At 38.3% G+C, this 13029-nt stretch overlaps 2 protein-coding genes across 2 annotated transcripts; both read left to right on the top strand.

The window, feature by feature from the left end:
* Positions 1–4699: 4699 nt before the first annotated feature.
* LOC146668518 (GTPase IMAP family member 9-like) lies at positions 4700–6797 on the top strand. Its single transcript, XM_085410443.1, has 3 exons — positions 4700–4754; positions 4953–5066; positions 5520–6797. Exons 2-3 carry the CDS (start codon positions 4973–4975, stop codon positions 6356–6358), a joined length of 933 nt encoding a protein of 310 aa, XP_085266569.1. The 5' UTR covers positions 4700–4754; positions 4953–4972; the 3' UTR covers positions 6359–6797.
* A 3632-nt stretch (positions 6798–10429) lies between these two features.
* Positions 10430–13006, top strand: LOC146668517 (GTPase IMAP family member 9-like). The gene is made up of 3 exons (XM_085410440.1): positions 10430–10558; positions 10735–10806; positions 11201–13006. The coding sequence occupies exons 1-3, from the start codon at positions 10549–10551 to the stop codon at positions 12130–12132; spliced, it is 1014 nt and encodes a 337-aa protein (XP_085266566.1). The 5' UTR covers positions 10430–10548; the 3' UTR covers positions 12133–13006.
* The last annotated feature ends 23 nt before the right edge of the window (positions 13007–13029 follow it).

The following is a 13029-nucleotide window of genomic DNA, read 5'->3' as shown; positions in this document are numbered from 1 at the left end:
AGTGGAAAGGTACGAGTTGTCATCGAGCAAAAACGGGAGCTGGATGCATGTAAATATAATAATAACCACTGCAGCCAAGAAGAGAGCCTGACGAGCCCAGTTGTAAGTAAGCTATTAAGACTCGACTGTACACTTTGTTCGTGTTTTCCTCCGAAAACAATAAGTTCTGTTGGAGCAGCCTTTCAACGCCTCTCTCTGTCTCTCGCAAGAAAAGTTGACCCACACAACAAAGTAAAGCTATTTTTCGGCTACGAGCCGACAGGGACCCCGCCGTATTAGCCAGAGGTCCCTTTACTACAGTTCGGAGTCGCGGACCTTCAGTAACAGTAATAAATCACACAGCAATAGTACATTCACGTTGTTGTAAAAAGCATGATAATATATTAAGTAATCCAAAGTATTCAGAATACGTTACTGTCATTGAGTAACATAACGGAATACGTTACAGAATACATTTTGGGGCATGTATTCTGTATTCTGTAATGGAATACATTTTAAAAGTAACCTTCCCCAACACTGTTTATAACGTCTCTTCACCATTAGTGAGTTAAAAGTGCCTGGTGTTATGTTCGTAAGGCTCCTGGCTGTGTTGCACAGCTCTTAGAAATAGATGTACGTCGTCTTGTAACACTGAGCTGAGCGCTTCAACACCTAAACCCTGAATAGGAATAGAAAACATGCAGGCTGCAAAGCCCATCTATGCTTTTGTAGCTTACATATATATTTGTGTAATTTAGTTGTTAAAGGTACTTTCTCTTATAGTATGATTTCTGCTCTCCTTAGAAAAGAATAGAATAAAATAGAATAAAATAGTCCTTTATTGTATTTTATATTTACAACGAGCTATATAGGTTCGGACCTTAAGAACCACTATTATCAGACATGAGGTGGAAATGTAAGGCTGTCTACACCTTATGCATGGGGGACTGTGTTTGTCAACAGTCTAATCAGCTGTTAATTCACAGCAGCTAAAGCAAGATCATGTCATAGAGATAAGGATGGAGACAGCCTGGCAGCTTGTCACACAATTACATGGAAGAGAAACATAATGTTAACACTGAAACAAGCGAAAACATTCACACAGACACTCATTGCCTCTCTTCTCTGTTCAGTTCTTCTGGTTTAGCTTCTCAGATTTTTGTGCTCTGAAAGTTATTCAGCAGCTGTTGCCAACAAAATCTCTCTCCCTCACTCTCTTGGTCTTTCAGGACGGACACACACACACACACACACACACACACACACACACACACGTAATATCTAGAACAATAAAAAAAAATCTGGATGGGGATCTCCACCCCCATGCTTTGTCTCCAATTCAGTTTTCAAAGGACACCTAGACCCCTGGTACTATATATGTTGCAATGCTTTCTAATGCTCACTAGAGGGAGGGCTGTGCACATAGTTGCATTCTTTTTTAAAGGTCAATTTTTAATGGAATCAAAATCAGGAGAAATACCTAGCTTTTTAACCAGCCAAGAACACACAGATGAGCTACCTTTTGTTATGTTTTATAACAAGAGGCCAAAATACATTTCCAATGGTCCAGAGAGAAAGTAATGAAAGAAGACTGCAAAGAAAAGTGCTGCATGACAATAGACTACAAGAGATCAGAAGAAAATTGAAGATGAGATCACAAAGGCTGATGATGATCAGAAGAAGAAGAGATGTACTTGGTGTAAAAAAAAAAAAAAAAAAAAAACATGTGACATGTAGTGAGTTTAATGTGACATCTGCTTAAACCTGAAGTGTCTCACTGTAATCCATGCAATTTTTAGATAGTTTAAGCTCATAAGATTTTTGTGCATGGACTTGGTCGATACCCAACATCATTGTTCTGTTCTGTGGATGAGAGGCGATGAGAAAAGAAAGTCCAAGGGTGCATTTAACCTTCGTTGCATCCATCTCCATGAAGAATTGTTTGGAGAGTTCCGGTAAAGACAAAATGGGAGCTGAGAGAAGCGGTGTTTGAGATTATCATAGGCATCTTGTGCCATGGTGGTGCACTGGAACTGAAACCAGGTGAGATAAGTTGGGTTAGGGGCAAGCAATTCTACTGAAGTCACAGATAAATCTGTGTTAAAAGATAACAAAGCCAAGGAACCATTACAAGTGTTTGCAGTTTTCTGGAATAGGCCAGTTCATTACTGCTTGTACTTAAGACTAGTTGGAACGGAAATGTCCCTTTTCACCAAGAAAGGAGACCTTCTCTGCATGAAGCTCACATTCATCAACCTTCACGAGCAGCTTGTTCTCTAGTAATCTTTGCAAAACCAACCTTACATGATCTTCATGATGACTAAGGAACTGGGAGAGGATCAGGATGTCATCCAGATACACGACCACAAAATGATTTCTGAAATCTCGCAGGACTTTGTTACCAGGAGCTGAAAAACAGCAGGTGCATTAGTTAGTCCAAAGGGCATTACCAGATACTCAAAGTGTCCAAGGTGAGGGTTGAAGGCTATCTTTCACTCGTCCCCCTCTCTAATCCTTACCAGGTGGTAGGCATTGCAGAGATCCAATTTGCTGAAAATGGTTGCACCCTGTAACGACTCTCAAGCATAGGAAAGACGTGGAAAAAGGGTACTTATTTTTCAGAGTAATCATGTTTAATCCTCAAAAATCTATGCAGTGCTGAAGGGACTTATCTTTCTTTTCCACAAAGAAAAAAACATCACAGAGATGAGAGGAAGACGGCTAAAAGAAACCTTCGGCCAGAGAGTCTGTTATGTATTTTTTCATCATCTCACGTTTGGGCTTTGACAAACTCTACAGCTTACATGTGGGAAGTGGTGCGCTGGGTAACAGGTCAATAGCACAGTCATAGGGTCGGTGTGGAAGGAAAGACAAGACAAGATCCTTATGAAAAACTTCTGCTAAATCCTGGTACACAGGGGGCGTGGATGAGACATTAGGTGGGTGGGGCTTGTACAGTGAAGGTACAGGAAGGTAAGTTGGGGGCGGCGGATCGTAAACAGTTTTCATGACAAAACCAACTTCACCCTGGCACACAATTCTTTTACCAATCGAGGTATAGGGTGTGAGTTTGTAGCCGGGGGTGACGGAGTATAACTGGAGTAATTGGGGCTTAAACACAAATCATATTTTTTCAGTGTGTTTCGTGAGAGTGCGCGTGAGACTGGTTTGAGCTTTGTGTGTGATATCCGCGATTGTGCCGGGGTTTAATAAAAGAAGTTTTACTCAGAACTATAATCAATAAGTAGTTGGAGGGTGAAGGGAATCACGTTTAGAGGGGATCAGTTTAGAGAGGATCTTTTTCATTTCCTGTCAGTATCCCCACCGTTACTGACGAGCAGTCTCTTTTGGCCACATGGGGCAAGTGTTAATAAAATGGCCCAGGGGCACAGTACAAGTACTCACCCACAGCCAACCTCTTTCTTTGTTTGATGAGGGAGACACAGGTGCATCTGATCTGCATGGGCTGAGTTCTGTCCTCCTACATTCCACTTTCCCAGTTTGCCGCCTTGGGAAAAAAAAGAAGAGCCCAGGGCATTCTGGGAAAGAGAGTTTTGCTTTCTCAGATTTTCTTGTACATTATATTATATATAAGAATATATGTGAATTATTGTGTCTAAAAGTTGTCATTTCCCTATTATCTTTTTGTAAATCCTGCAGAAAGAAAATAAGACCAGCTGTTATGTTTAAAAGCAACTTGTAGATACTCACCAACCTGCTTGTCACATCCATAGGAGTCAGGTTAAAAAAGGTCAACCTATTTTTTCTTTAAATTTTTGTTTTATTAAATTTACTAAGCAAAATGATTTTGTTTTAATGAATTTCTGATGTTTTCTGGATAAATCACACATACAAACACACTAAAACAGTGTTCACTTAAACATTATTATTATTCTCATCACTGGCTGGCTTCTTCATTACTTAGGCTGCTCAGCTGGTGATTCCTCATTGGTTATTGTTTTCAGTGTAACAGTGGATGTGTTCTGCCTTTTAGAAAAGAATCTGTTGACCTAACAACTTATTGCATGCCCGAGAAAGTACTTGCACAGGTTCAATATTTTACCTGAAAATGTATTTTATTGATACTTTTCGTATCTTGTCTTGTCTTTGAGAGTTGGCTGAAATGACAGCAGCACAAACATTTATCCAAGCATGCATTTTACTTGTCCTACTCACACTCTGTGGACACACTGCTCACTGTCAAAATAAATACAAAGGTAAGTGGCACAGAAACTTGTGCAACTGGTTTGTCATGAATACTTGAACATGAAAAGACATTAAAAATAGCTTAGTGTTGTACTTTTCCTCGTTCATCCAGCAAATCTGTTATATATTTACTTACCTACTGAATGCTTGCCTATTTTGTTGGTGTTCTATAGTCACTATCAATTATGTGAGACAAACTAGGTTATGAAAGGGTATTTGTGAAAAAAAAAAAATGTAATTACCCACAAACCTGCTCTTCACATCTGTATTAATCAAGTTATAGAGGTCAACGTATTTTTTTCTTTAAATGACTGTATAATTTTTTTATTTCATATGCAAAACTATTTTTGTTTCAATGCATTCATTTTCTGGAGAAAGCAGACCTACCGTCACACATTTTTCACTTGAACATGATGCTGTTCATCTTGTCATCACTGGCTGGTGCTGCTCAGCCGACATTGGTTTAAGTATTGTTTTCCTTGGAAATGCAAAGTGGGCGTGTCCTGTCTGCTTTGAAAGATTCTAGTGACCCAGCAGTTTACTGTACACAAGAGAAAGTCCTTGCACAGGTACGTTCAAAATAGAACCTTTAAATCTTTCGATAGAAGACGAATTTTATTGATAGAGTTTCTATAAAAAGTCTACATGCCCCCAATTTGGGGCATGATTTATTCAACATATATTCTCAGTGTAGTTCAATATTTACTTGCGATCTGATTAGAAAGACTTTCCTTTAATGCTTTTCCTTTTTTCGTTTCTATGTAAAGTTTTATGCTAGTTTACTAAAATGTTGGCAGCAAAAGCTTGGATCCAAGGATGCATCCTGCTGATGTTACTGACATTATGTGGACAAACTGCTGACTGCCAAAGTCAATACAGAGGTAAGCAGAATAAGAACTTGTACAGCCGGTTTGTCATGAATACATAAACATAACAAGTGTTCACCTATGCTGTAGTATAAATGACTTAATTTGAAGAAGATTTGTTTCTAATATATTTCATCGTGTCTATTTAAATATATTTTTAATCAACACATATGAACAACTAACCTAGTGTTGGACTTTGCCTTGTTCATCCAACATATCTGTTTTTGGAGTCTGGTTTTTTTTCCAGTGAACATCTACAACAACTTCAATTTAAGTGGTCACCAGCATATAAAAGCTGCAAGTATGAGACTACAGAATCACTAGTGTCAGTGAAACTACCTGAAAATTCACCTGCTTCAGCTGTATCGGAACCTTTTCTCACTTTACCCTAAAACATGGTTTTAAAAAGTCATGTTAGTCATGCACACTCCTTCAAATAATTCAAATGTTATCATTAATTTTCCACAGGCTCTGCAAATCATGAAGAACTGAGACTCATCCTGGTTGGTAAAACAGGATCAGGAAAGAGTGCGTCTGGAAACACCATTCTGGGGGATTCAACTGCTTTCAAAGAGGACATTTCACCTGAGTCTGTTACTGACGGCTGTCTCAGAAAAGAGGTAGACAAAAGTGGAAGAAAATTTGTTGTGATTGACACTCCAGGGCTGTTTGACACAAGCAAAACACAAGATGAAGTGAAAGCAAAAATTGAGGAGTGCATTGAACAGTCAGTTCCTGGACCGCATGCTTTCCTTTTAGTCATCAGCCTGAAGTCAAGGTTCACACAAGAGGAACAGGATGCTGTGAAGTGGATTGAAGATAACTTTGGTTCAGATGCTTCCATATACACCATAGTTCTGTTTACACATGGTGACCTGCTGCAGGATAAATCAGTGAAAGACTATGTAAAAGAAAGTAAACATCTACAAAGACTGATAAACCAGTGTGGAGGAAGGTACCATTCACTCATCAATAATCAGAAAGAAAGCAGAAAACAGGTCAAAAATCTTCTAGATAAAATAGAGCAAATGGTGGAATTGAATGGAGGAAGTCACTACACCAATGAGATGTACGAGACAGCCCAGAAGAGGCTTGAAGAAAAAAGGGAAAAGAGTAGGAGAGAGGAAGAGCAAAGAAAAAGGGAAGAAGAGGAGAGGATCAAATTAGACGAGCGGTGTAAAATGCTTGTTATCGCTTCCGTGGGATTTTTTGGTGCAGGAGCATACCTTTCATCATATGCTCTCATGGCAATAGGGGGAGCACTTGGATATTCTCAGTTAAATTGCACAATGGGAATGTTTACTTAAGTGTGGGAGATAGGACCACTAAACCTACACCACTCCTCCAGCAAAGAAAAAAATAAGTCAGGCATCCAGTGATGGTTGTACTTTTTATTATATAATACTGTGGTGCGATTTCTGACCAATCACTTGACAGGGTTTTCTGTTACATAACACTGACTACTTAAAAAAACAAATACTTTGTAGTCTGTTCATATAGCATATTTATTTTACTCTACTGAGTCATTTATATGATCCTCAGTATGACTCAACTTCTATCATCCTCTGTCATATAGACAGAGGAACTTGGAAATAAAAAAAAAAGATCCAGGAGTGAGTTTAGAAATAGTTTTCAGTAATCACTACTTGAACTACTACTTTGTTAATTTTAAAATAAAATGAAAATGTGCATGCTTTCTCTGTTAGGGGCAGGGGTTTGTTTATTCAAAGGTTTCTCAGTGTATAATTTTGCAACAATAAAATAAATGTTTAAATTATAATGGCTGATTTTCATTTTCATACTTAGCCTCCTCAGTCAGTCATTCCTCTTGGTTTAAGTAGTGTTTTTCAGTGACATTAATGTGTTTCGTGAAAGAAGCTGCTGACCTAACAGCTACTGCACACCAGAGGAAGCACTTGGACGGGTACTTTCAAAATAAAACATTTAAATATTTTGATAGATGAACGATTCCTGCACTGCAACGGAATTCAACAGTTGATTCAAAACTGGTGAAGCTACCGCTGATACAAACCTATCACCTTCCTGCTGCTGCTGCTTCATATTAAAAGCTTCACAGCGCCAAACAAGCTGGAGGCTTTTTTGTGAAGTGCGGACAGAACTCGTTAGGAACTTTTGCAAACGTGGTGCAAATTAACAGAGGTATGTGGCAACCTGCCGAAACACTTGTTTTATAACGTCTCTTCACCATTAGTGAGTTAAAAGTGCCTGGTGTTATGTTCGTAAGGCTCCTGGCTGTGTTGCACAGCTCTTAGAAATAGATGTACGTCGTCTTTAGTGGTAACACCGTTAACCTTGGCGTAGCATTTAGTCCGGATCACTTAGCTCTACTTTGTGCACAGGGCACACAAGCTGATGAACTATCTCCATTAGGGGAGGAACAAGGTGTTTAATGTTTTGTCAACTGATAGCAGTAATAGTATTTGTAGAATATCAATTGAACAACAGTTCAGACTGCCAGCTTTGTACATTGGGCGATTGGTGCACGCGCATTTAAAGTTCTGTAAGTGAGCGAAGGGGGCGTTACTTGTTTTTTTCAAACATTTATCCGATCCGTGAAGCTCACCTTAATAAATTTTGCGTAAATAGTCACTATTAATTTAGGTTCGGAGGGAAGCATTTGTTGAATAATTTTACGTATTGTGAAATTGCTTCATATTTGTGTATGTAGATAAAATAGAGGAAAATGGTGGAATTGAATGGAGGAAGTCACTACACCAATGAGATGTATGAGACAGCCCAGAAGAGGCTTGAAGAAGAAAGGGAAACGAGGAGGAGGGAGGAAGAGCAAAGAAAAAGGGAAGAAGAGGAGAGGATCAAATTAAACGAGTGGTGTAAAATGATATTATATACATCTGCAGCACTTTTGGGTGCAGGGCTGTTTTATACCTCACCTTTTCTCATGGCAGTAGCTTCAGGACTTGGCTTTAATTGCATAATAAGTATGCTTACTTGGGCCTTACACCTTTACAAAACAAAAAGGCCAATATATAATGGCTAACACACTGGGCATCAAATCTTTGTCATTTGGAATTAGGTGGTTTTAAATTGCGTTTCAATTCACTTTATATTTACTTTATGTTGCATTCATTTCTAATCTAATGTGACTGTTTTTTAATAGAGTATTTTTTGTCAAATCACAATTCAAGAATATGTGAAACAACTGTGAAACAGATTTGTAGATATATTAATATTTTAAATTCATCGCACTGTAACAATGTACCACAGTAGAACCATCCTCATTTAGTTCAGTTCAAATTTATGTATATAGTGCAAATTCAAAACCACATTTTCCTCCAGGTGGTGTATATTCTAAGACAGTGTTTCCCAACCATTTGGAGCCACTGCACATATTTCACATTAGAAAAATCACACGGCACACCACCAAACAAATATGTAATTTTTCTCTGCACATCAGGCATAGTGAAATTGGCTTGATTTGAAAAAATAAGCTTTTATTTGTATATTTTGAAATAGGAATAGATATTAAATAATATTATTGTATATTATCTTACATTAAATCTGAAACATAATGCTACAAAATGTCTTTAGCTTTACTGTACATTTTTGCTGTGTGAAACAAACAGTGGTGGTTGGGAGTTGGAGTAAAGAGGATAACAGTGGAGGAATTATATCCTTGAACTTAATTATAGCACTTTCAGAAAGACCTCTAATGTCTCCGCCACTCATTTGTACTAGTTAGGGCACACTGAGCTACTTTTTATTAAGATGATTCATAAGCTTACACTCCTTGTAAGTGATGATATCTATTTAATTCTAGATTATATTTGGTTGGTTTTTTTAAGTGTATCAGTTCAACAGTAGAGTTGCAGACTTTCTGAATTATTCTGTAGCACACCATTCAGTGGCAAAGATGAAGTGACCGTAAACACTGAGGAGTGTATTGAGCAATCAGTTCTTGGACATCACACTTTCCTTTTAGTGATCAGTCTGAACTGAGGTTCAGACAAGAGTAGCAGGACACTGTGAAGCGGATTCAGGATACTGTTGTTGCAGATGCTTCCACATAAACCATAGTCCTGCTTACAGATGCTGTTTTGCTTGAGGGTAAATCCTTTGATGGTTATGTGAAAGAGAACAAAAAATTTAAAGAAACTAATATGTGACTCAGAGAAGATATTCTCTCTTTAATGACCCGAGTTAGAATCGATTCCAAGTCAGGGAAATTCTAGGTTAAACAGAGAACATAGTAATATTCAATGGATGGTATTACTACATCAATAAGAAAGGAAACCTAGAGTAAATGTGCGGGGGGAAGCAAAGACTAGAGCGAAGACTTGCCAGGGACCTTTTGGTGTAGAAGCATGTTGCCCCTCATATGTTCTGGTGACATTAGTTGGAGCACTTGGACACATTCAATTAAATGGCACAATGGACCTTTTTCTATAGGTGTGAGTTCTATGATGGAAAAAGTGAAAATAATGGCTAAGAATGTGGCGAACAATAACTTTCAATAACATGTACTTTTAAAATGTTTGTGCATTCCATTCATCCGCATGAAATGAATTTTTGAATACACTTGTCTTCCATTCTTATTTACCTATTGACTGTTTGTTTATAGTTTCACTTTTTTTGTCAATTAAAATGGGAAACAAACAAGAGACTTTGCTTATGGGTGATCGTGGCTCAAGAGTTGGCAGTTCATCTTATAATCGGAAGGTTGCCGGTTCGAGCCCTGGCTCGCACAGTGTCGGTCGTTGTGTCCTTGGGCAAGACACTTCACCTACTGCCTACTGGTGATGGCCAGAGGGGCCGATGGCACGATATGGCAGCCTCGCTTCTGTCAGTCTACCCCAGGTAGCTGTGGCTACAACTGTAGCTGCCTCCACCAATGTGTGAATGAATAGTGGAATTGTAAAGTGCTTTGAGGGTCTCAAAAAGCGCTATATAAATGCAATCTGTCATTATTATTACTTCAAATACCAAACATCTACCAAAGTAAAACCATTTTCATCTGTACTGACCTACAACTCTAGGCTCAGACAGATCCTTTTCTTTTATTTTAAATTTCTTTACATTTTTTAAAAAAAGAATAAGATGAACTTGAGCATGAGGGGGTCAAGAATATCTCTCCTTTAAAAAGAGAGCAAAGTCATTATAGAGTTATTGTAAAATATATACATTTTATGTAAATAATAAAATATTCTTATGCGATTAAATGAGAAACCTTAATATTTTTGTTGGTTTGCTATGAAAACTTCTCAGCAATGTCCAAACACAAACCTGTTAACCATATTTAGAGGGCTGCGGACAGCCTACACAGACAGTTTTCACATTTCAAACTGAAGACAATACAAGGAAATGGGAAGCCCCCGGTGCCTAGGCTTCCAGAAGTTTCCCACAAACTTAATGTGAAATGTGTCGAGACACAGTCTACGTTTGTCTTGTCTAAGTTCAGAACTCAGGTCTGAAAAAACTGACTTGGCCACCTGGGACATATAAAGCAAGATCTGAAGTAATGGCTGAAGGTAAGATCATCTCTCTGAACTAGTTTAAAAATGCACTAATTATTTAATTACTCTAGGATGTGATATTGATACACTGAAAAGGGCAAAAGAGGCAAAGTCAAAAAGATACAGACCTTCTTAAAGATGTCAGTGACTAATCTTACCTTTTTTTCTCTCAATGGTGTAACTTGTGTCAGAAATACAACTCAGAGAAAAGAAGCAGAAAACTCTACCTCGGTCTGATGGGTGTGGTCTGAAAAACTTTGATGGTATGCTCCTTCATTTTCTCTCTGGTCACTCGACTCTACTAGTAGCTGTTCTACTCTAATTTCAGTAATTATGTATCAGAATACTTTACTAATCCCAGGGGAAATTATTTGGTCACAGATCACAGGAGCTCCAAGACAGTAAGAACAGTAACTAACAACAATATATAAATGTTGTTTTATTTACTATTTTTTTTTAAATAACAACAAATGAATGAATAGTATATTTCAAGGAAAATATGCTAAAGGCTTTTTTTTCTCCAGACAGTCCAGAGATTAAATTAAAAAACAACAACAAAAAAAACACACTAACTTAAGACTAACAAGGCAGAAAAGAAAGGATTCATTTTTTTTTTTGTAAATGCCAGTAATTCTGTGTCTGTTGTTTTTACCACAGGTCTGGATTTGTCTGGAGGTTTGAGGATAGTCTTAGTGGGAAAGACTGGATCAGGGAAGAGTGCAACAGGAAACACTATCCTTGGAAGAATTGCCTTCAAAGAGGATCCCAGCCCTGTGTCTGTGACCAAACACTGTGAGATGCATAGTGGGGAAGTGGATGGGACCTTGGTGCAGGTTATTGACACTCCGGGTCTGTTTGATACAGGCATCTCAGAGGAAGAATTAAAAGTCAGAATAGAGGAGTGTGTCAAAATGTCAGTTCCTGGCCCTCATGCTTTCCTACTGGTAATCCGGCTTGGAGTAAGGTTCACGGAAGAGGAAAGAAATGCTGTTAAGTGGATCCAAGATAACTTTGGAGACGATGCTTCCATGTACACAATCATGCTGTTTACGTGTAAAGATCAAGCTAAAGCTGACAATGCTCTGAAGGAGTGCAAGGAGCTGCGGAGACTCTCGATCACATTTGGACGCAGATATCATGCTTTCAACAACACTGACGTGGATGACCGCATACAGGTAAAAGAGCTGATCAACATGATCAAGGAAATGGTACAGGATAACGGCGGTAAGCACTACACAAATGAAATGTATGAGAAAGCCCAGAGGAAGCTGAGAGAGGAGGAGGAGCGGAGGAAGCAAGAGGAGGAACAGAAGAAAGAGGAGGAAAGGAAAATATGGGATGCAGAGAGACAGAAGCAGGAGGAAAAGAAAATCAGGAAGAAAAAGGTTCAAAGAAAGAATATACGCGTGGCCGCAGCTTCTGCTGTTGTCTTGGTGTTTGCTGGGGTGGTCATTGCAGTGGGAGCTAACACCACAGTGGCCCTGGCTCTAGGCGCCCCTGCACTTGTCCTGGGAATCTTATGCGGTTTATCTGCCATTTTCATTTGGAAAGGCATAAAATGCAAGGCTAAAGCAAACGTGCCTGTATAACAAGATGGAGGGTAGTGGCAAGGATATTGTTCGGCTACAGTTTGTGTCACTGAATAAAAAACAGAAATATTCCATATACAGTATTAGTATCCCACACATTATGGTTTGGAACTATACGTAAGTGACTTGTTTAGGTTCTGTTTCAAAACGAGTATGTGAATTTAAAGCTAATAGTAAACAAATGGTATGAAATGTACTTGTTTGTCTTTTTTATCGTTTACATCTTTTATATATGAATGTGAGTATCACTTCTTTTGGCTCTTTAGTAGGATTCAAAATAATTAATATTAAAACCCAAATGTAAAAAGATTTTTCACCTATAGATTATACCTTGGTAACTTATAACTGTTAAAATGCGCAGAAACTGACACACTGCTTCCTTTACTTTTTATTAGTAGCATTCTGAGCTCATTTCCCCAAAGGAAATGAGAAACAATGGTAGACGTCCATTGACCCATCACGTCTGCGGAAACAGAGCAAGTCCTCATTGTCCTGCCACTACAACAATGTCAGTGCATACCATCAGTACAAACATGACCAGCACAGATGTTAAAATGAATGGTAGTTAGTTTCTGTCAGCCACAAAAGGATCAAAGTAAGGACACTGCTACTTGTTCTGCAATTAAGAACAAAACACACTGAAGCTGAACATTATTTATTTAAAATTACAAATGAAAGGAGGCTCAGTATCAAATAACGGGTGTGTTCAGATGTGAAAAGGTTGTAAACTGAGTTGTGGTGCTTCAAATGTACAAGTTATATTTTAAATGCCAACTACACCTACAACCTGTATTACAGGTTAGATTGGTCTATTTTCATCTGTTTGACTAATACCTGCAATGGAATGAGTGTTATGTATTATTTGCTAATGAATCTTACAAGAAAACGTGTACCAAG

The sequence above is a fragment of the Rhamphochromis longiceps genome, linkage group LG6, assembly GCF_057381845.1.
Source record: "Rhamphochromis longiceps isolate RC_006_pf linkage group LG6, R_longiceps_female_GT1.1, whole genome shotgun sequence".
NCBI lineage: Eukaryota > Metazoa > Chordata > Actinopteri > Cichliformes > Cichlidae > Rhamphochromis > Rhamphochromis longiceps.
This window is presented reverse-complemented; position numbering and strand designations above follow the sequence as displayed.

What these genes read in the sequence shown, in the direction of transcription:
- LOC146668517 (XM_085410440.1), top strand. An exon ending in TGGTCTGAAAAACTTTGATG is followed by an intron (nt 10,807 to 11,200) that starts GTATGCTCCTTC and finishes TTTTTACCACAG; the next exon opens with GTCTGGATTTGTCTGGAGGT.
- LOC146668518 (XM_085410443.1), top strand. Translation starts at nt 4,973, where the DNA reads ATGTTGGCAGCAAAAGCTTGGATCCAAGGATGCATCCTGCTGATGTTA. An exon ending in CTGCCAAAGTCAATACAGAG is followed by an intron (nt 5,067 to 5,519) that starts GTAAGCAGAATA and finishes AATTTTCCACAG; the next exon opens with GCTCTGCAAATCATGAAGAA.